The sequence below is a fragment of the Mercurialis annua genome, linkage group LG3 (assembly GCF_937616625.2).
Source record: "Mercurialis annua linkage group LG3, ddMerAnnu1.2, whole genome shotgun sequence".
In the NCBI taxonomy this organism is placed as follows: Eukaryota; Viridiplantae; Streptophyta; class Magnoliopsida; order Malpighiales; family Euphorbiaceae; genus Mercurialis; species Mercurialis annua.
The window spans coordinates 42,031,102-42,056,403 of record NC_065572.1 but is presented as its reverse complement, the minus strand read 5'-3'; the positions used below and the strand labels follow the sequence as shown (position 1 = coordinate 42,056,403).

Below are 25,302 nucleotides of genomic sequence, written 5' to 3'. Positions count from 1 at the left end.
AAACGTTTACAAACGTTACGAAACAAATCCAAACGATTACAAACATTACGGAACAAAAACAAACTTTTCACATTTTTAGCAATTTAAGCCAAACGTTTACAAACGTTACGAAAAAAATATAAACATTTCCCCTTTTTAGTGATTGAAGCTTAACGTTTCACCTTTTTAGCGATTTATGCCAAATGTTTACAAACGTTACGAAACAAATCCAAGCGTTTACCAATTTTTGCGATTTAAATCAAACGTTTACAAACGTTTCTAAACAATTCCAATCGTTTCACCTTTTTAGCAATTTAAGCCAAACTTTTACAAACGGTACGAAACAAAACCAAACGTTTAAAACGTTACGAAACAAATCCAAACGTTTCACATTTTTAGCAATTTAAGCCAAACGTTTACAAACATTACGAAACAATGCCAAACGTTTACAAACGCTACGAAAGAAATCCAAGCGTTTCACCTTTTAGCAATTTAAGCCAAACATTTAAAACGTTACGAAAAGAATCCAAATGTTTTCCCTTTATAACAATTTAAGACAAACGTTTACAAATGTTACGAAACAAATAAAAAATGTTTAACCTTTTTAGCAATTTAAGCTCAACGTTTACAAACATTACGAAACAAATGCAAGCGTTTCACCTTTTTAGCATTTTAAGCCAAACGTTTACAAACGTTACAAAATAAATCCAAATGTTTCACCTTTTTAGCAATTTAAGCCAAACGTTTAAAAACATTACGAAATAAATCCGAACGTTTTACATTTTTAGGGATTGAAGCCAAAAGTTAACAAACGTTACGAAACAAAGCCAAACATTTACAAAGGTTACGAAACAAATCCAATCGTTTCACCTTTTTAGCAATTTAAGTCAAACGTTTACAAACGTTACGAAACAAATCCAAACGTTTCACCTTTTAAATGATTTAAGCAAATGTTTACAAATTTTTAGTGATTGAAGCCAAACGTTTACAAACGTTACGAAACAAATCCAAATGTTTCACCTTTTTAGCAATTTAAGGCAAATGTTTAGAAACGTTTCGAAACAATTCCAAACGTTTTCCCTTTTTAGCGATTTAAGCCAAACATTTACAAACTTTACGAAAAAAATCCCAACGCTTCCCTATTTAAGCGATCTAAGATTACGTTTACAAACGTTACGAAATAAATCCAAAACGTTTCACCTTTTTAGCGATTTAAGCCAAACATTATGAAACAAATCCAAATGTATCCCAATTTCAGCGATTTAAGCAAAACGTTTTACAAATGTTACGAAGCAAATCCAACTGTTTCACCTTTTTAACGATTTAAGCCAAACGTTAACAAATGTTAAGAAACAAAACCAAATGTTTAAAACGTTACGAAACAAATCCAAACGTTTAACATTTTTAGCGATTTAATCTAAACCTTTCTAAACGTTACGGAACAAAATCAAACTTTTAACATTTTTAGCGATTGAAGCCAAACGTTTACAAACGTTACGAAACAAATCCAAGCGTTTCACCTTTTTAGTAATTTAAGCCAAACATTTACAGAAGTTACAAAACAAATCCAAGCGTTTCACCTTCTTAACAATTTAAGTGAAACATTGCGAAACAAATCCAAACGTTTCACTTTTTTAGCGATTTAAGCCAAACGTTTACAAACATTACGAGACAAATCCAAATGTTTCCCCATTTTAGCAATTTAAGCCAATTCTTTAAAACGTTACGACATAAATCCTAATGTTGACAAACATAACGGAACAAAAACAAACGTTTCACATTTTTATCAATTTAAGCCAAACGTTTACAAACATTACGAAACATATCCAAACGTTTCACCTTTTTAGCGATTTAAGCCATACGTTTGCAAACGTTACGAAACAAATTCAAACGTTTCCCCATTTTAGCGATTTAAGTCAAACGTTTACAACCATTACGAAACAAATCCAAACTTTCCCCATTTTAGCGATTTAAGCAAAAAGTTTACAAACGTTACGAAACCAATCCAAGTGTTTCACCTTTTTAACGATTTAAGCCAAACGTTTACAAATGTTAAGAAACAAAAGCAAACGTTTAAAACGTTACGAAACAAATCCAAACGTTTCACATTTTTAGCGATTTAAGTCAAACGTTTACAAACGTTACATAACAAAACCAAACGTTTCACATTTTTAGCGATTTAAGCCAAATGTTTACAAACATTACGAAACAAATCCAAACGATCACCTTAGTAACGATTTATGCCAAACGTTTACAAATGTTTAGAAACAAAACCAAACGTTTAAAACGTTACGAAATAAATCCAAACATTTCATATTTTTAGCGTTTAAGTCAAACGTTTACAAACATTACGGAATAAAACTAAACATTTCACATTTTTAGCGATTTAGGCCAAATGTTTACAAACGTGGCAAAACAAATCCAAACGTTTCACCTTTTTAGCGATTTATTTAAAACGTTTACAAACGTTACGAAACAAAACCAAAAGTTTAACCTTTTTAGCGATTAAAGCCAAATCTTTAAAACGTTACGAAATAAATCCAAACGTATACAAACATTACGGAACAAAACAAACGTTTCACATTTTTATGAATTTAAGCCAAACGTTTAAAAACGTTACGAAACGAATCCAAACGTTTCACATTTTTAGCGATTGAAGCCAAACGTTTACAAACGTTACAAAACATATCCAAACATTTCCCCATTTTAGCGATTTAAGACAAACGTTTATAAAGGTAACAAAACAAAACCAAACATTTACAAACGTTACGAAACAAATCCAAACGTTTACAAATGTTACGAAACAAATCCAAACGTTTCCCAATTTTAGCGTTAAGCCAAACGATTACAAACGTTACGAAACAAATCCAAACGTTTCCCCTTTTTAGCGATTTAAGCCAAACGTTAACAAACGTTTACAAACATTACGAAACAAATCCAAACGTTTCACCTTTTTAGGGACTGAAGCCAAACTTTTACAAAGGTTGAGAAACAAATCCAAACATTTCCCCATTTTAACGATTTAAGCCAAAAGTTTATAAACGTTACGAAACAAAACCAAACGTTTACAAACGTTACGAAACAAATCCAAATGTTTACAAACGTTACGAAAAAATCCAAACATTTCACCATTTTAGCGATTTATGCCAAACGTTTACAAACGATACGGAACAAATCTAAGCGTTTCCTTTTTTAGCAATTTAGCCAAACGTTTACAAACGTTAGGAAACAAATCCAAACGTTTACCCATTTTAGCGATATAGGCCAAACGTTTACAAACGTTAGGAAACAAATCCAAACGTTTCCCCTTTTTTGCGTTAGAAGCCAAACGTTTACAAACATTATGAAACAAATCCAAACGTTTACAAACATTACGAAAAAAACACAAACGTTTCACCATTTTAGCGATTTAAGCCAAAAGTTTATATGAAACAAATCCAAAGGTTTCACCTTTTTAGCAATTTAGCCAAACGTTTACAAACGTTATGAAACAAATCCAAACGTTTCCCCATTTAAGCGATTTAAGCCAAACATTTACAAACGTTACGAAACAAATCCAAACGTTTCCCCTTTTTGGCGATTAAAGCCAAACGTTTACAAACATGACGAAACAAATCCAAATGTTTACAAACGTTACAAAAAAATACAAACGTTTCACCATTTTAGCGATTTAAGCCAAACATTTATACGAAACTAATCGAAACGTTTCCCCTTTTTAGCAATTTAGCCAAACGTTTACAAACGTTACGAAACGAATCCAAAACGTTTCCCCATTTTAGCGATTTAAGCCAAACCTTTACAAACGTTACGAAACAAATCCAAACGTTTCCCCTTTTTTGCGATTGAAGCCAAACGTTTACAAGCATTAGGAAACAAATCCAAATGTTTCCCCTTTTTAGCTATTTAAGCCAAACGTTTACAAACGTTACGAAACAAATCCAAGCGTTTCACCATTTTAGCAATTTAAGCCAAACGTTTATAAAAGTTGTGAAACAAATCCACACTTTTCACCTTTTTAGCGATTTAAGCCCAACGTTTACAAACTTTCCCCATTTTAGCGATTTAAACCAAATCTTTAAAACGTTACGAAATAATTCCAAACGTTTACAAACAATACGGAACAAAAACAAATGTTTCACATTTTTATCAATTTAAGCCAAACGTTTACAAACTTACGAAAAAAATCCAAAAGTTTCACCTTTTTATCGATTTAATCCAAACCTTTACAAACGTTTTAGAACAAAACCAAATGTTTCACATTTTTAGCGATTGAAGCCAAACGTTACAAAACATATCCAAACATTTCCCCATTTTAGCGATTTAAGACAAACGTTTATAAAGGTAACAAAACAAAACCAAACATTTACAAACGTTACGAAACAAATCCAATCGTTTACAAACGTTACGAAACAAATCCAAACGTTTCCCAATTTTAGCGATTTACGCCAAACGTTTACAAACGTTATGAAACAAATCCAAACGTTTCCTTATTTTAGCGTTTTAAGCAAAATGTATACAAACATTACGACACAAATCCAAACGTTTCTCTATTTTAGCGATATAAGCCAACAGTTTACAAACATTGCGAAACAAATCAAAACGTTTCACCTTTTTAATGATTTAAGCCAAATGTTTACAAATGTTTTGAAACAAATCAAAACGTTTAAAACGTTACGAAATAAATCCAAACGATTCACATTTTTAGCGATTTAAGCCAAACGTTTACAAACGTTACGAAATAAATCCAAGTGTTTTACCTTTTTAGCGATTTCAGCCAAAACTTTACAAAAGTTACGAAACAAATCCAAGTGTTTCACCTTTTTAGCAATTTAAGTGAAACGTTTACAAACGTTGCGAAACAAATCCAAACGTTTTACCTTTTTTGCGATTTAAGCAAAACGTTTACAAACGTTAGAAAAAAACCAAACGTTTAACCTTTTTAGCGATTTAAGCCAAATCTTTAAAACGTTACGAAATAAATCCAAACGTATATAAACATTACGGAACAAAAACGAACGTTTCACATTTTTATCAATTTAAGCCAAACGTTTACAAACGTTACGAAACAAATCCAAACGTTTCCCACTTTTAGCGATTGAAGCAAAACGTTTACAAACGTTACAAAACATATCCAAATGTTTCCCCATTTTAGCGATTTAAGCCAAACGTTTATAAACGTAACGAAACAAAACCAAACATTTACAAACGTTTACAAACATTACGAAACAAATCCAAATGTTTCCCAATTTTAGCGTAAAGCCAAACGTTACGAAACAAATCCAAACGTTTCACCTTTTTAGCGATTTAAGCCAAACGTTAACAAACGTTTACAAACGTTTTGAAACAAATCCAAACGTTTCACCTTTTTTGGGATTGAAGCCAAAAGTTTACAAAGGTTAAGAAACAAATCCAAACGTTTCCCCATTTTAACGATTTAAGTCAAAAGTTTATAAATGTTACAAAACAAAACCAAACGTTTACAAATGTTACGAAAGAAATCCAAATGTTTACAAACGTTACAAAAAAAATCCAAACGTTTCACTATTTTAGCGATTTATGCGAAACGTTTACAAACGATACGAAACAAATCCAAACGTTTCCCCTTTTTAGCAATTTAGCCAAACGTTTACAAAAGTTACGAAACAAATCCAAACGTTTACCTATTTTAGAGATTTAAGCCAAACGTTTACAAACGTTACGAAACAAATCCAAACGTTTCCCCTTTTTTGCGATTGAAGCCAAACGTTTACAAACAATACGAAACAAATCCAAACGTTTCGCCTTTTTAGCAATTTAATCCAAACGTTTATAAATATTGCGAAACAAATCCAAACGTTTAACCTTTTTAACGATTTAAGCCCAACGTTACGAAACAAATCCAAATGTTTCCATATTTTAGCGATTTAAGCCAAAACTTTAAAACATTACGAAATAATTCCAAACGTTTGCAAACAATACGGAACAAAAACAAACGTTTCACAATTTTATCTATTTAAGCCAAACGTTTACAAACGTTACGAAACAAATCCAAACGTTTCACCTTTTTAGCGATTTAAGCCAAGCGTTTACAAATGTTACGAAACAAATCCAAATGTTTCCTTATTTTAGCGATTTAAACAAAACGTATGCAAACGTTACGCACAAATCCAACCGTTTCCCTATTTTAGCGATTTATGCCAAAAGTTTACATACATCACGAAAAAAATCCAAACATTTCACCTTTTTAACAATTTAAGCCAAACATTTACAAATGTTTAGAAACAAAACCAAACGTTTAAAACGTTACGATACAAATCCAAACGTTTCACATTTTTAGCGATTTAAGTCAAACGTTTACAAAAGTTATGGAACAAAACCAAACGTTTCACATTTTTAGCGATTTAAGCCAAACGTTTACAAACGTTACGAAACAAATCCAAATATTTCACCTTTTTAGCAATTTAAGACAAATGTTTACAAAAGTTACGAAACAAATCCAAGCATTTCACCTTTTTAGCAATTTAAGCCAAACGTTTGCAAACGTTGTGAAACAAATCCAACGTTTCCCCTTTTTTGCGATTTAAGCAAAATGTTTACAAACGTTACGAAACAAAACCAAACGTTTAACCTTTCAAGCGATTTAAGCCAAATCTTTAAAACGTTTCGAAATAAAACCAAACATATACAAACATTACGGAACAAAAACAAACGTTTCACATTTTTATCAATTTAAGCCAAACGTTTACAAACGTTACGAAACAAATCCGAACGTTTCACATTTTTTGCGATTAAAGCCAAACATTTACAAACGTTACAAAACAAATCCAAAACGTTTCCACATTTTAGCGATTTAAGCCAAACGTTTATAAACGTAACAAAACAAAACGAAACATTTAGAAACGTTACGAAATAAATCGAAAGGTTTATAAACGTTACGAAACAAATCCAAACGTTTCCCCGTGTTAGCGTTAAGCCAAACGTTTACAAACGTTACGAAACAAATCAAAACTTTCACCTTTTTAGCTATTTAAGCCAAACGTTAACAAAAGTTTACAAACGTTAAGAAACAAATACAAACGTTTCCCCTTTTTAGGGATTGAAGCCAAACGTTTACAAACATTAAGAAACAAATCCAAATGTTTCCCCATTTTAGCGATTTAAGCCAAAAGATTATAAACGTGACGAAACAAAACCAAACATTTACAAACGTTACGAAACAAATCCAAATGTTTACAAACGTTACGAAAAAAATCCAAACGTTTCACCATTTTAGCGATTTAAGCCAAACGTTTACAAACGATACGAAACAAATCCAAATGTTTCACCATTTTGCGATTGAAGCCAAACGTTTACACACATTACGAAACAAATCCAAACGTTTCACCTTTTTAGCGATTTAAGCCAAACGTTTACGAACGTTACGAAACAAATCCAAGCGTTTCACCATTTTAGCAATTTAAGCCAAACGTTTACAAATGTTGCGAAACAAATCCAAACATTTCACCTTTTTATCGATTTAAGCCCAGCGTTTGCAAACGTTACGAAACAAATCCAAATGTTTTCCCATTATAGCGATTTAAGCCAAATCTTTAAAACTTTACGAAATAAATCCAAACGTTTACAAACAATACGGAACAAAAACAAATGTTTCACATTTTTATCAATTTCAGCTAAACGTTTACAAACATTACGAAACAAATCCAAGTGTTTCACCTTTTTAGCGATTTAAGCCAAACGTTTACAAAAGTTGTGAAACAAATCCAAGCGTTTCACCTTTTTAGCAATTTAAGCTAAACGTTTACAAATATTGCGAAATAAATCCAAAAGTTTAACCTTTTTAGCAATTTAAGCCCAACATTTACAAACATTACGAAACAAATCCAAACGTTTCACCATTTTAGCGATTTATGCCAAATCTTTAAAACATTACGAAATAATTCCAAACGTTTGCAAACAAGACGGAACAAAAACAAATGTTTCACATTTTTATCAATTTAAGCCAAACGTTTACAAATGTTACGAAACAAATCCAAACGTTTCACCTTTTTAGCGATTTAAGCCAAACTTTACAAACGTTACGAAACAAATCCAAACGTTTCCTTATTTTAGCAATTTTAACAAAACGTATACAAACATTACGACACAAATCCAAACGTTTCCCTATTTTAGCGATTTAAGCCAAAAGTTTACAAACATTACGAAACTGTCACGACCCAATTTCATGCATCGTGACCGGCCTAGGATATGGGTATTGTTGGACCTTTGTCCTTTCAAACTCCTTTTGTTTTGACTTTAACAATCAACTATGAGTGATCTAATCAGGTTTATTAGTGTATAGGAACTCATAGGAACAATCGGAAGTCAATTCGGAGCTCTCTAGCAAAAATCGTGTTTTTGAGTAGAAAGCTGTCCAGTAGCATATCTCGCCCGTGATGGATTTCCATCTCGGGGGCGATATATATCACGGGGGCGACGCAAATATCACGGGGGCGATATTCGAGCTGACAAAACCCTAGTCGACCGTTGGAACGAATCACGGGCGCGACGAACTCATCTCGGGCGCGATAAATGAGACCGTTGAAGATCCAACGGATACATTTTTGAAGACCCAATGAAGCATTGGCACGTGGCTCTAGCCGTTGAAGGTTTTTGTCTCATTCAAATATCTCGCCCGTGATCCATGCATCACGGGGGCGATATGTGTGCATAGATCATTTTTTTGTTTTGTTTGTTAGTGCTTTTGTTTGGGGATTGCTTTGGGTATAAATATAAACTCATTTGCAATGTTTCAAGGTTAATGATTTACACACCTTGAAACAACAAACATACATTTTTAAATCACTTAGTTTTGTTGTAGTTTTGGAGTAATCTTGGAAACTCCTAATCATTGTGAGTTAGAGTTTAGCTTTGGAAAAACTCAACCCTTGTAGGTTCTTGATTATCCTTGAAAAATCAATTGTGAGTTTGAGATTATCTCTAAGAAATCTCTTTGTAAAGTTGGTGCTTATCTATAAAGCACAATCCCATTTAGTGGATTCTAAAATCTCAATCTTAGATTGAGTAGTGGAGTAGGATCGTGAGTTGATCCGAACCACTCTAAATCTCTTGTGTCTTTAAATTCTCTTTTCCGCTTTAAAGAATTTAAATTTCCGATTCACAAATCAAAAACCGGTTTGCCTTATAACCCATATAGTATTTAAATTGGTATCAGAGCAAGGTGCTCTTCTTGTTGCTTAATTGCTAGAGCTTTCGATCAAAAATGGCAACCGATAATTTTTTCATCACTCTCAAACCTTTTCTTGATGGCTCAAATTACAAAGTTTGGAAATATATGATGGAATTATCTTGATATGCAAGGGGTTGATCTATGGAGTGTATTTCTAAGGGGATGGACACCTCCATGTGACAAAAATGGAGCTCTTTTGAAGAGACAAGATTGGTCTATAGAGCAAGTCAAGGAGAATGGCATGAATAGAAAAGCCATTACTACTCTCCTCTCCTCAATCTCTAGAGAAGAACAAGGTAGAATTCAACACTTGAATTGTGCCAAGCAAATGTGGGAGACTCTTGAGAGCTACTATGAAGGTACACAACACGTCAAGGGTAAGAAGCTTGAGTTGCTACTTGGTGAGTATGAAGGCTTCAAGGGCTTGCCAAATGAAGATGTGGGGATGATGACATCAAGGCTTCTTAAGATTGTTCATAGTCTTGAGCAACTTGGAAAATTCTTCAAGCTAAATGAAATCAATGGTAAAATCCTAAGATCCCTTCCTATTCTTCTATGGCAACCTAAGACTACCGCCATCATTGAAACTCATGATTTATCCACCTTGAGGACGGATGAGTTGATTGGAAAGCTTCTTCTCCATGAGATGTCTTACATCAAGATTATTCAAGAAGAAATGGCAAGGGAGAAGAACATGGCTTTCAAGGCATCAACAAGTACTCTTTTAGAAGAGAACAAGAAGGAAAGCAATGAGGAAGAACTCTTGAGGCTCACAAAGAGAGTGAATGAGCTCAAGATGAAGGGAAATGGCAATCATGGTAGATCCTCCTCTTCAAGGAAGAGTTCAAAGGGGGGTTCCAAGACTTCTTGGGATGGTGATTCTCAATCGGATGGTGATAGCCACCATGATGCCAACTTGTGCCTCATGTCTTTTGAGGAGGAACCAACACTAGAGGTAAACCCCCAATCTTTTCTATCTTGGGATGGTATTGGTGTTGAATCACATGATGCATGCTTAAATGTTAAAAATGATATTGTTGATGATGTTATTGATGATATTGTTGTTGATGATGCTCATGATGATGATGATGATATGTATAGCATGCTTGATGAACTAGTAATTAAATGTGGTGATTATAAAGCCAAGATGCTATTTTTCAAAAATGAGGCTTCTAAAGCCAAAGATGAAATGATTGTCTTAACAAAAGAATTTCATGAGCTTAAATTGTCAAATGAAGCTCTCAAGTCATCTTTAGAATCTATCCCTAAGCAAGGTTTGAATGTTGATAACTTGCTTAAGGAAAATGATCAACTAAAGAATGAAATTCTTGAATTAAAAGATTCACTTTCAAGATTTCAAAAAGGGAAGGCAACTTTGGATTCAATTCTTGTATCTCAAAGATGCCCAACCATAAAATATGGACTTGGCTATAATCAAAATGCTTCTAGTTCCAATGGGACTAAATTTGTGAAGTCCATTTTGCCTCAAACTTCTTCTATAGAAGTTCCTCCTAAATTGGTCAAACCAATTGAGGCAAAGAAGGTGCATGCTCAAGCTCCTAGGCCTAAGCCATTCTTGGCTCAAAAGGCTAAGAGCAACAAGGGTACAAGACCCTTGAGACATGGCTATGCTTCTCAATATAGTCCAAAATGGAACAAGAAGACTAGAAAGAACTCACATGTTCATGCATCTTCAAATGTCAATTCTTGTGTACATGCTTGTGCTTGTTCTTATGAGACCATTAGAACCAAGCCATCTCAAAAGCAATCAAATGTGAACCATAGAACTCAATGTTTTTATTGCATGCTATATGGTCACATTAATGTTCATTGCTATGTGAGAAAAGTTCAATTAAGGATAATCCCTTTGAACTATTCAAGCATTAAGTTTCAAGGACCCAAAGTTGTTTGGGTACCTAAGTGATTTTCTTTGTAGGTACAATTGATGTCCACTAAACCAATCTCAAATCATAAGGTGGATGATCAATGGAAGCTTTTGGAAAATGGCAACATAGGTAAAATTTGTATTAATCTATATGCCATGTTTTCCAAAATTGTTGTTTTGAGGGGGAGAATCAATTTTTCAAAACTTAATTCTCCAAAAAGTTTTGATATGCTTTAAAACTTTTTTAATGATTGGACTTGCCTTGGTACAATTCAATTGATGAATTATTACCTATTTTTTATCATTTAAATCAAATTAGTTCAATCAATTGAGTTTTAGGCTTGATATGCATATCAAATTAGTGTCTTGCGCCTCAATTGAATGATAGACTAAAAATTGTTTTCAAAATCTCCTTCAATTAGCTCCTTTGTCCGTGTTCTAAACATGCTTTGATTCTTTTCGTGCTTGACAAAGGGGGAGAAGTTTCCATGCTCAAATTGCTAAGTTTTTTTTTTCAAAATTTCTTGCTTATGCATTATAAATTGCTTATATCTTTTGTGCATAAAGTGAGGGGGAGCCAAAATCAATTTGACTCTTACTTAACTTAGTCATTTTAGCATGTTGATTGTCAAACTCAAAAAGGGGGAGATTGTTGGACCTTTGTCCTTTCAAACTCCTTTTGTTTTGACTTTAACAATCAACTATGAGTGATCTAATCATGTTTATTAGTGTATAGGAACTCATAGGAACAATCGGAAGTCAATTCGGAGCACTCTAGCAAAAATCGTGTTTTTGAGTAGAAAGCTGTCCAGTAGCATATCTCGCCCGTGATGGATTTCCATCTCGGGGGCGATATATATCTCGGGGGCGACGCAAATATCACGGGGGCGATAATCGAGCTGACAAAACCCTAGTCGACCGTTGGAACGAATCACGGGCGCGACGAACACATCTCGGGCGCGATAAATGAGACCGTTGAAGATCCAACGGATACATTTTTGAAGACCCAATGAAGCATTGACACGTGGCTCTAGCCGTTGAAGGTTTTTGTCTCATTCAAATATCTCGCCCGTGATCCATGCATCACGGGGGCGATATGTGTGCAGAGATCATTTTTTTGTTTTGTTTGTTAGTGCTTTGTTTGGGGATTGCTTTGGGTATAAATATAAACCCATTTGCAATGTTTCAAGGTTAATGATTTACACACCTTGAAACAACAAACATACATTTTTAAATCACTTAGTTTTGTTGTAGTTTTGGAGTAATCTTGGAAACTCCTAATCATTGTGAGTTAGAGTTTAGCTTTGGAAAAACTCAACCCTTGTAGGTTCTTGATTATCCTTGAAAAATCAATTGTGAGTTTGAGATTATCTCTAAGAAATCTCTTTGTAAAGTTGGTGCTTATCTATAAAGCACAATCCCATTTAGTGGATTCTAAAATCTCAATCTTAGATTGAGTAGTGGAGTAGGATCGTGAGTTGATCCGAACCACTCTAAATCTCTTGTGTCTTTAAATTCTCTTTTCCTCTTTAAAGAATTTAAATTTCCGATTCACAAATCAAAAACCGGTTTGCCTTATAACCTATATAGTATTTAAATATTCGTACCAAAACCCGTAGCAAGCCTTGCGGAAAATAATTAAACATTTAAACCTGCAGAAAACTTCTCGGGGGCAACCGAGACTCCAACCTAAGTCTAGCAATTTATATTACAGTTCTAATATAAATAACTTAAATATCTGACATGCGAAACAGCATGCCTTATACATAACAATACTGTAATCCAGAGTAAACATGCCAGCAATAAATAACCGAACAGATCGACAATCCCAAAGTGTAATATCAAATGTAATATATAAACTAGTTCTACTGCGGTATAAGAGTTTGAAAACAGTAACTAGTTTAAATAACATAAAAACCTCCGAAGAATCAAAAGAATCGGAGTGGACCAGCTTTCAGATCATAAACCTGGAAAATTTGGGAAAACAACGGGGTCAGATATACTGAGATGAGTTCGTAATACTATTTACATTTATTAAGTTTAAAAACCCTTAAATCAAAACAGTTTATACTAATATAGTATGATTATGGAAAACAGTATTGAAATGATCCCGGCGTAAGTATGATATAACATACAGATAAACCCAGAGTGGACGGGAACATATCCTCGTCATATACCAGCGTAAGCAAGACATCACTCTGCCGATCCCAGAGTACTTACCGGTGCACACAGTCTCGATATAAGACTATCGAGCAGATCGTTTCAATCCAGATCCATAATCCGTAAAAAAAAACAGTTCAAAAGCATTTATAATATTAAAATATGATGCGATACTTAATAAAGCGGTAAATAGCACTACAAAATCACTGCTTGCTTATCCACGTGAATTTTGGCAAACAGCTAACCCTGCGTAGACTCCGAAGCACGAGCAGTCGACGGGTCTAAAACAATATATAAGTTAAAATCCATTTAACCCCTAACTCTAAGAATGCTAGACGCCACATAGGACTAGCACAATACCAAGTCTCGCACAAGCATAGGCAAAGCAAAAAGAACAATTAATTACATACTGAGTAGACACATTACGCAAATAAATAAATAAGCCAAGTCTATTGGGTTTTCCGCTTTAAAATCCGTTCCGGAAAATAATACTTAAATAATAACTAAAATCCATTTCCTCAAATATTAGGTTAGCCGAGTTATCAATAACTACCAAACTACCTCACATGTCGGTGACCCAAGTCTTACCCGAACCAAATATTTTATCAAAAATATAAACCGGAGTTTATAATTCCCAAAAACAAATTTGATAAAATAAATATATTTATATTCAATTATAAATCATAGTTTATAATTAAAGAAATAACTTTGATAAATAATAACCAAATATTTGAAACGGAACCCAATATCTTTAATTTCAAGTAACCCAAATTACAACCAAAACTCAATCAAATAAGTTTTAAAATATTCAAGGACTAAATTGAAATTTAGCCAAAATGCCATAGCAAAAAGATATTTAAAACCAAATATAATTACCCGAGTAATTATATAAATTTATATTATAAAATAATCTTTGATTTCAATTTGTCAATTTATAATTTGAAACTAAAACCAAAGGTAAAAAAACATAAATTTAATCACATTGGTAATCAAAGCCAAAATCTTAATTTATCAATTAAATAATTAATAATTATTATTATTAATTAAATTTTAAATAACTCAAATATTATTTTTAGGTTTCTAAAATAAGGATGCAACATCATAGATACTGCTCAAATTTTGTATGACCAATCTTAACCTTTTAATGGGCCAAAAAAATGAACAAAGCATCATGGGCCTAAACATAACCATGCATGGGTTTTGTATGAATTTTATGGCTTAATTAATTATCATCAAACTAATGAAAGTGTAAATCAACTGTATGGACTAAACTAAATCAAACCAAGAATCGAACCACGAAGGACTCCAAATTATAACCGAAAACTCATCGGAAAAATTTAAAAGAAAAATACGGGATATTACATTCTCCCCAACTTATTAAAAATTCGTCCTCGAATTTACCACAAAGTCAAAGTCATATAAACTCAATTATAGCACGTATAAAATCACATGTAACTCAAAAATACGGGGCAACGCGTCATCAACGGAACGAAAGAGGCAACTAGGCATATTAATTCCGATTTTCAAAATCACTTTACGGCCAGGTGATAACTCAACGGAAACGAAATAAAAACCGCCTAAATCAACCTAAGCAAAATACCACTGCAAATTCAATAGACTTAATCAAACCTTAACCCAAGGTAATTCTATCACAAAGACAACTGAGGAGAGTCAAGTGACACGAAACATAATTTAACCGAAAACGCGCTGAAAATTATACGAACATTCTTTCCAACTTATAGAAATACGACTTCGAATTTATAGCTGAGTCGAAAATTCGAATGATCACCATACGCATACGCGAAAAATTCTTAGTTCAACAATTTGGAACCTTATACAACTTCTTAAACACCACGAGTGAACGAATTAGAAATTTATTTTCAACCGGGAAATAATCAATACGCTAAATGAGATTTTTTTTATAAAATAACAGGCTCAAGTCCCAAAGGCTACCAAAGTAACACTACAAGTGTAGGGACAAATTCAAGATTCAAATTGTAATCACACTAAGCCAAACTCCAATGCTACAAACCGATACATACAGACACTGTTACTGGAATTAATCTTACATCACTTAACGCCTAAGCACTATATCACTTAGTGGTCACAACACCTATTATCTCAAACGAGAAGACTTATCAACAAATCAAAATGTCATCCTGATCAAATATGCTTTCACAAAATAACGACCGAAAACTAAAAACCACTAGAATCGTTTCGGTTCAACCAACTAAGAACTCGACAATACCATCAACTTCGCGAATCAAGATGTACGAAAACACAATAATTTCTAAGGAAAATCTGACTTAAACTTTTGATAACAAAATTTTTCATCCTCCAATTTTTTTTATCAACTACTACCTCAAATCTTATAGAAGATCATTTAGATCAAATCGCTATCAATCGGTTTGTTGGTTATGCTGAAAATAAATTTTTTATATAAAAACGCTTTTCGCAACCACAAAATATTTAATAATACCATCCGCCTATAATTGAAATTACTAACACCTCAATAATTTCATTTCAACCGAAAATAATTAACCCGTTGAAAAACCATCTACTTTCGTAAATGCATTAATATAATAAATCACTCTCAGTTTGAAATCATGAACAAACCTTACTTTCACAATGAATTCACGATTTTACAAAATCTTTCATTTAGAAAAATCTTAAAATCGGCCTTTAAATCAATACTGACAAAATTTCATCACTTTCTAAAAAAACAAATTTTTTTTTGCAAATAAAAATCCCTTTGTTTACGAAATAATTTTTCTACCGGTATCAAAACTTTTTAAACAGAATTCGAATCTGTAAGAATAAAATTTCTTTTAAGTTTTTTTTTTGTAAAAGCACATGTAGAGCATAACTAATGTTCTTAAATCAAAAATCTTCAAATAACATACTCTAAGTTGACACAATTCTTTCATCCGAACTAAATATTTTTCCGCACTTACCACAACTAAACCTCGAGTACAAACTTATAACTATAGTTATTCCTTATAAAATACATATACTACAACAATATATTCTCTTAAGTCACCACCGTCATCACAGAGTACTGTCTAGATACCAACCAAATAAATTTTCAATACCGTTGAAATTTAACAACTTTTTAAACACCATTTTCACAATATAACTCGCGAGTTTATGACAAAACATTCTTCTTAAAAAGTCTCACTGATAAAATTTATTTTACATAATTGTGCGCCAGGGTGATGACAGCTCTCATCCCCAAAGAGTTGCATTCAACCCTAATAATTTTAATGCCGTGATGAATGTTCTAAATGCATGTATCAACTATTTGTTTCTCTTTTAATTAGTGATCATACTTAATGCTCAATGCAGTTTCCTATTCGTGGCATTTCAAATGCATGTTTATGACATATCTGGGCACAATTATGTGATAAAAACATTTCAATTACTTTAACAAGTTAACATTTGAAATCAATTTTTCTTCGAAACATTTTTCTAGACATTACACTTTGTGAGACGGGCACTCGTCCATCTTGACATATTTGCCCATCTCTATTATAGTAGACTACCAATTTGCATCGTCATTAACGAAATAACCTAAAATCAACAATGAAACTAAAATTTACCTAACAATAAATTTCTCCTCAAATCAAATTGAAAATTTTCCAAAAGCATCAAACAACAGGAACGCCTTCACAGCTACATTATCAGTTTTGGCATTTCACCGATCCACCTAAAGATAACACCAGTGTATTATTACACTGATTAACCTCGAACACAGTTTCCACATTCTTTTTCAGAATATCAAAAGCCGAAATATTTGATACTACAATTTATCACAAACGAGCCCGACGTGAAAATGCATAACGCTCAAAATTTTCCCGCACGAGGCAAACACTCACGAGAAGAATTATTCTACCGGTGCCGAGTAATATAACTCAAATCGCCTTCCTCTGACCAGCACGGATTCGGAATTCGAATCTGCAAACAGCTCTTGAGAATCGCTCCTCAAATTTCTTGATGACAAAATTAATAACTTTGATTTCCAGAGTCCAAACGTTCGATCCAACTAAACCAATTAGAACATCTAAACTAATCGCAAGGTCAAGACAAAAATTCGAAACGCACATCGATACTAATGCCAAAGTTAAGCCGAAGAAAAACTAGCGAGAAGTGTCCTCACGTGATACTTCACACAATGAGGCGAACGAGCACAAAACTACCATGACATAACTTAAGGATAGACAAAAATAACGACATAGTAATATAGGTCAAGAATTGTTCACACATCCGAAAAGCACTTAAGCATCTTACAGTAAAACAATTACTCATTAAGATAAATAACCAATATAAATTTTAACGGATTGCGCATAGAACATCTTATGTGATCAACAAACTCCTACTGACATGGCAGTAACATAAATAGCGCAACAATGATTAAATCATATAACAACATTTTCAAAACGTCCATTCAGAATAAAACGAAATGTGATATTGATCAAAAATATTTATCAAAACCCATTCGAAAGATAAAATTTACAAAATAAATTTCAGTTTAATGTCGAGCCCCACAGTTTTAAAATTCATTTTCCGGAAAAACCTATTTACAAAACACGGTTAAAATTTGTTCCCAAACGCCTCAAATTAAAGTCACCAATTTAGCCAAGTGATCACAACTTCCAAGCTCAACTCCAAATTTTGGTGACCCAAGTCGAACCCGCAATTACCATTTGTAAAACGTATACAAAATATTTTAAAATCCGGAAAAACGTATTTTAAACAATTTCCAATCCTTTCAAAAATAGGAAGCTCGACGTCTCACAAATGGGAACATCAACACATCACCCAAATGAGAAAACAATTATTCTTTAACAACCTTTTCAGAAACACAAGTTTCAGTCAAAACTAGTAATTCGAGTACAATACCAACAACACCAAAGTGTTGACAACCAAAATATGGTAAAAGTTACAAAAGTAATATTAAATCATCAATACAGTATCGCATTACAAAAATAATTTTATTTCAAAATAATTATCTTGAAAACACCAAGTTAGACGTAACAGTTTTTTTTTTGAATTCGAGAATTTCATTTTATTTCAAAAGAACAAACCCTTTTTCAATCCTTCATCAAATATAAATTTTTTGAAACATATGAATTTCATTTCATACTGGCAAGATACTGAAACTAATATTTTAGGGTGTCGTGTCCAGACTACCCATTTGACTTTTTGCGTCAAAATACCAGTTAGGCAAAAATAATTTTCTTAAGGTAATATAAAACCAATGTGTGGCCAATAACATAATTCACAAAACGTGAAAAAGATTTCTTGGTCAAAAATTATTTAAACCCAAAACAATGTCAAAACCTGACAAAATATTAATTTTTTTAGAAATTAAGGCTCGCGGACAAAGCCAGAAGTACTCACAAAACAATTTAACGTCAACAACATCATTAAAGGCATAACAACCAAAATATATCAGCCAAGAGGAAAGCAACATCATCAAGATAAGGAAATTAACATCATATACCCAAGTATGACATTAAGAAAATTATCAACATAAGATTTCCAGAGAATTGAAAACCAATTTAAAATCACCCAAGTGAAATAACATCAATATAATAAAATAAAAGCATCAAATTAAAGCACAAATAATGACTGACTCGACGCAATCCTATCGGTAAAGGCAGAAAGTTTTAAAATTAAAAGATGACGTTTCAAGGACAAGACATGAACCTAATTCCGCAGTAGATCTTATGACACAATAATAACACTTAATATGCCTTCAAACGATAAACACATAACATGCAAAAATTTGGCCTTAGTTTGAAACTAAAGCTCTGATACCAACTTTGTCACGACCCAATTTCATGAATCGTGACCGACGCTAAGGTATGGGTATGGTCGTACCAAAACCCGTAGCAAGCCTTGCGGAAAATAATTAAACATTTAAACCTGCAGAAAACTTCTCGGGGGCAACCAGGACTCCAACCTAAGTCTACCAATTTATATTACAGTTCTAATATAAATAACTTAAATATCTGACATGCTAAACAACATGCCTTATATATAACAATACTGTAATCCAGAGTAAACATGCCAGCAATAAATAACCGAACAGATCGACAATCCCAAAGTGTAATATCAAATGTAATATATAAACTAGTTCTACTGCTGTCTAAGAGTTTGAAAATAGTAACTAGTTTAAATAACATAAAAACCTCTGAAGAATCGAAAGAATCGGAGTGGACCAGCTTTCAAATCATAAACCTGGAAAATTTGGGAAAACAACGGGATCAAATATACTGAGATGAGTTTGCAATACTATTTACATTTATTAAGTTTAAAAACCTTTAAATCAAAACAGTTTATACTAATATAGTATGATTATGAAAAACAGTATTGAAATGATCCCGGCGTAAGTATGATATAACATACTGATAAACCCATAGTGGACGGGAACATATCCTCGTCATATACCAGCGTAAGCAAGACATTAGTCTGCCGATCCCAGAGTACTTACCGGTGCACACAGTCTCGAGCAGCTCGTTTCAATCCAGATTCATAATCCGTAAAAAAATAGTTCAAAAGCATTTATAATATTAAAATATGATGCGGCACTTAATAAAGCGGTAAATAGCACTACAAACTCACTGCTTACTTATCCACGTGAATTTTGGCAAACAGCTAACCCTGCGTAGACTCCGAAGCACGAGCAGTCGACGGGTCTAAAACAATATATAAGTTAAAATCCATTTAACCCCTAACTCTAAGAATGCTAGACGCCACATAGGACTAGCACAATACCAAGTCTCGCACAAGCATAGCCAAAGCAAAAAGAACAATTAATTACATACTGACCCGAGTAAAAATACCAACCACCTTGAGTAGACACAATACTTAAAATCCGTTCCGGAAAAATAATACTTAAATAATAACTAAAATCCACTTCCTCAAATATTAGGTTAGCCGAATTATCAATAACTACCAAGCTACCTCACATGTCGGTGACCCAAGTCTAACCCGACCCAAATATTTTATCAAAAATATAAACCGGAGTTTATAATTCCCAAAAACAAATTCGATAAAATAAATATATTTGTATTCAATTATAAACCATAGTTTATAATTAAAGAAATAGCTTTGATAAATAATAACCAAATATTTGAAACGGAACCCAATAGCTTTAACTTCAAGTAACCCAAATTACAACCAAAACTTAATCAAATAAGTTTTAAAATATTCAAGGACTAGATTGAAATTTAGCCAAAATGCCATAGCAAAAAGATATTTAAAACCAAATATAATTACCCGAGTAATTATATAAATTTATATTATAAAATAATCTTCGATTTCAATTTGTCAATTTATAATTTGAAACGAAAACCAAAGGTAAAAAAACATAAATTTAATCATATTGGTAATCAAAGCCAAAAATCTCAATTTATCAATTAAATAATTAATAATAATTATTATTAATTAAATTTTAAATAACTCAAATATTATTTTTAGTTCTCAAAAATAATATTACTAATTTAACAACTTCCAAATTAAAATGAATTCTCAATTTCTATTTAATAAAGTTAAAATAAATAAATAAATCGAAGAGTATTTAAATCATAATAAGATTAATTATTAAATTTAAATTTAAAATAATAATGCCCAAAGTAATTTCAAATAATAATATTATTTAAATCGCTAATTAATAGGTCGAAACCAATTTCGTAAATTAAAATCAAAATCAAAAATGAAATAGTTAATAATAAAGTTAAAGCATCATTAGAATTAAATCAAAACAATTTAGTGGCTAAAATAGCCAATTAACCACCACTTATAAACAAACTCACAAGCTTAAATAAGCCATGAAATTTGAAATCAGGATAATACAAAAACGTGGCCAACATCTTGACCAATTATACTATCATATTTCAAGCAAAATTATCCCATCATTTTAAAAAGAGTAACCCGCCCATCAATAATCCACAAGCCATCTTGTCCAAATTAACAAAACTCAAAGTAACAGAACCATAATAATGCAAAATAATTAAACATATCAATGCACAGAAATCAAACAAACGTTTTTAATCTCAATTCTAGATCATAAAAAATAACACAACAAATCCAAATCATTTAAAGGAACTAACCCGTTATAACAAGAAATCCTACCTAAGATTAATGCCCATATTAGAATCACTAACAACACATGTCATGAGGTTTCGGTTGCATAACACGGCAACGACATGCGACGAAGAACAGCGGCCACAAAGGCAAGAAACATGAGCTGATCTAATCTCACAAACAATAACAACATGTAATAGAGAATGACTAATAACAGCAGCAACAAAGAATAAAGAAGAGGGACAGCAAGAAATCGATAAAAACGGCAGTAGATAACAATGAATCGTAGCGGCGATTAAACGATCAAGTTATACGTACCAAATATGTTTCCAACGCGTAGGGATGATCGAGAACAATTGAAATAGGTGAAACGAAGATAAACGCTTCAGATTTGAAGCTAGCATGGACAACAACACAAGTTGCAAACAACGAGAACGATATCGAAAAGAAGAACTAGGAAAAGAGATGTGAAATTAACTTACCAAATCAAGCGGCACTAGAAGAAATGAAAGTTATGTTGATTCAGATTGTAATAGGTTAAAGGGGGCTAGGGTTTTTAAGAAAAGATTGGAATTGTAAAAAAGAACGTAAGAAAATCTATCGAATAGTAGGTCTTTATAAATAAGAATGCAACATCATATATACTACTCAAATTTTGTATGACCAATCTTAACCTTTTAATGGGCCAAAAAAAATGAACAAATCATCATGGGCCTAAACTTAACCATGCATGGGTTTAGTATGAATTTCATGGCTTAATTAATTATCACCATACTAATAAAAGTGTAAATCAACTGTATGGACCAAACTAAATCAAACCAAGAATCGAACCACGAAGAACTCCAAATTATAACCGAAAACTCATCGGAAAAATATTAAAGAAAAATACGGGATATTACAGAAACAAATCCAAACGTTTCACCTTTTTAACGATTTAATCCAAACGTTTACAAATATTTAGAAACAAAACAAAACGTTTAAAACGTTACGAAACAAATCCAAACGTTTCACATTTTTAGCGATTTAAGTCAAACGTTTACAAACGTTACGGAACAAAACCAAACGTTTCACATTTTTAGCGATTTAAGACAAACGTTTACAAACGTTACGAAACAAATCCAAGCGTTTCACCTTTTTAGCAATTTAAGCCAAACGTTTACAAACGCTGCGAAATAAATCCAAACGTTTCACCTTTTTTGCGATTTAAGCCAAACGTTTATAAACGTAACGAAAGAAAACCAAACATTTACAAACGTTACAAAATAAATCCAAACGTTTACAAACGTTACGAAATAAATCCAAACGTTTCACCTTTTTAGCGTTAAGCCAAACGTTTACAAACGTTACGAAACAAATCTAAACTTTCACCTTTTTAGCGATTTAAGCCAAACGTTTACAAACGTTACGAAACAAATCCAAACGTTTCACCTTTTTAGGGATTGAAAGCCAAATGTTTACACGCGTTAAGAAAGAAATCCAAACGTTTCTCCGTTTTAGCGATTTAAGCCAAACATTTACAAACGTTACAAAACAAATCCAAACGTTTCCCCATTTTAGCAATTTAAGACAAACGTTTATAAACGTAACGAAACAAAACCAAACATTTACAAACGTTACAAAATAAATCCAAATGTTTACAAACGTTACAAAACAAATCCAAACGTTTCCCCATTTTAGCGTTAAGCCAAACGTTTACAAACGTTAGGAAACAAATCCAAACTTTCACCTTTTTAGCGATCTAAGCCAAACGTTAACAAACGTTACGAAACAAATCCAAACGTTTCCCCTTTTTAGGGATTGAAGCCAAACGTTTACAAATGTTAAAAAATAAATCCAAACGTTTCCCCATTTTAGCTATTTAAGCCAAAAGATTATAAACGTTACGAAACAAAACCAAACATTTACAAACGTTACGAAACAGATCCAAATGTTTACAAATGTTACAAAAAAAAAATCCAAATGTTTCACCATTTTAGCGATTTACGCCAAACGTTTACAAACGATACGAAATAAATCCAAACGTTTCACCTTTTTAGCAATTTAGCCAAACGTTTACAAACATTACGAAACAAATCCAAACGTTTCCCCATTTTGGCGATTTAAGCCAAACATTTACAAACGTTACTAAACAAATCCAAACGTTTGCAATTTATGCCAAACGTTTACAAACATTACGAAACAAATCCAAACGTATCCCCTTTTTTGCGATTGAAGCCAAACGTTTACAAACATTACGAAACAAATCCAAATGTTTACAAACGTTAAAAACGAAATCCTAACGTTTCACCATTTTAGCGATTTAAGCCAAACGTTTATACGAAACAAATCCAAACGTTTCAGCTTTTTAGCAATTTAGCCAAATGTTTACAAACGTTACGAAACAAATCCAAACGTTTCACCTTTTTAGCTATTTAAGCCAAATGTTTACAAACGTTATGAAACAAATCAAAGCGTTTCACCTTTTTAGCAATTTAAGCCAAACATTTACAAAAGTTGCGAAATAAATCCACACTTTTCACCTTTTTAGCGATTTAAGCCCAACGTTTACAATTGTTACGAAATAAATCCAAAATTTTCCCCATTTTAGCGATTTAAGCCAAATCCTTAAAACATTACGAAATAAATCCAAACATTTACAAACAATACGGAACAAAAAAAAACGTTTCACATTTTTATCAATTTAAGCCAAATGTTTAAACGTTTCACCTTTTTAGCGAGTTAATCCAAACCTTTACAAACGTTTTAGAACAAAACCAAACGTTTCCCCTTTTTTTTAGATTTAAGCCAAACATTACGAAACAAATCCAAGCGTTTAACCTTTTTAGCAATTTAAGCCAAACGTTTACAAATGTTGCGAAACAAATCCACACGTTTAACCTTTTTAGCGATTTAAGCCCGACGTTTACAAATATTACGAAACAAATCCAAACGTTTCCACATTTTAGAGATTTAAACCAAATCTTTAAAACATTACGAAATAAATCAAAACGTTTGCAAACAATACGAAACAAAAACAAACGTTTCACATTTTTATCAATTTAAGCCAAATGTTTACAAACATTCCGAAACAAATCCAAACATTTCACCTTTTTAGCGATTTAAGCAAAACGTATACAAACATTAAGACACAAATCCAAACGATTCCCTATTTTAGCGATTTAAGCCAAAAGTTTACAAACATTACGAAACAAATCCAAACGTTTCACCTTTTTAACGATTTAATCCAAACGTTTACAAATGTTTAGAAACAAAACAAAACGTTTAAAACGTTACGAAATAAATCCAAACGTTTCACATTTGTTGAGATTTAAGTCAAACGTTTACAAACGTTACGGAACAAAACCAAATGTTTCACATTTTTAGCAATTTAAGCCAAACGTTTAAAAACGTTACGAAACAAATCCAAGTGTTTCACCTTTTTAGCGATTTAAGCCAAACATTTACAAAAGTTACGAAACAAATCCAAGTGTTTCACCTTTTTAGCAATTTAAGCCTAACGTTTACAAACGTTGCGAAACAAATCCAAACGTTTTACCTTTTTTGCGATTTAAGCAAAATGTTTACAAACGTTACGAAACAAAACTAAACGTTTAACCTTTTTAGCGATTTAAGCCAAATCTTTAAAACGTTACAAAATAAATCCAAATGTATACAAACATTACGGAACAAAAACAAGCGTTTCACATTTTTATCAATTTAAGCCAAACGTTTACAAACGTTACGAAACTGTAACACCCCGTATTTTTCTAACTTGTTCCGTTAAGCCTAAACGGTACCTTGGGTTCGTTTGAGTGGTTCGACCATTTAGATTCGCGTTTCAAAGGTTCCAAACCTTTTAAAATGTGTTTTAAGATGTATTAGAAGTAATCTCGGAGTTTGAAACAAATCCAAGCTTTTCACCTTTTTAGCCATTTAAGCCAAACATTTACAAATGTTACGAAACAAATCCAAACTTTTAACCTTTTTACCAATTTAAGCCCAA

General features: G+C 32.5%; 1 protein-coding gene across 1 annotated transcript; it reads left to right on the top strand.

Moving 5' to 3' along the window:
• Nucleotides 1-9,308: 9,308 nt before the first annotated feature.
• On the top strand, nt 9,309-11,108 carry LOC126672547 (uncharacterized). Its single transcript, XM_050366503.1, has 3 exons — nt 9,309-10,170; nt 10,327-10,458; nt 10,525-11,108. The coding sequence occupies exons 1-3, from the start codon at nt 9,309-9,311 to the stop codon at nt 11,106-11,108; spliced, it is 1,578 nt and encodes a 525-aa protein (XP_050222460.1).
• The last annotated feature ends 14,194 nt before the right edge of the window (nt 11,109-25,302 follow it).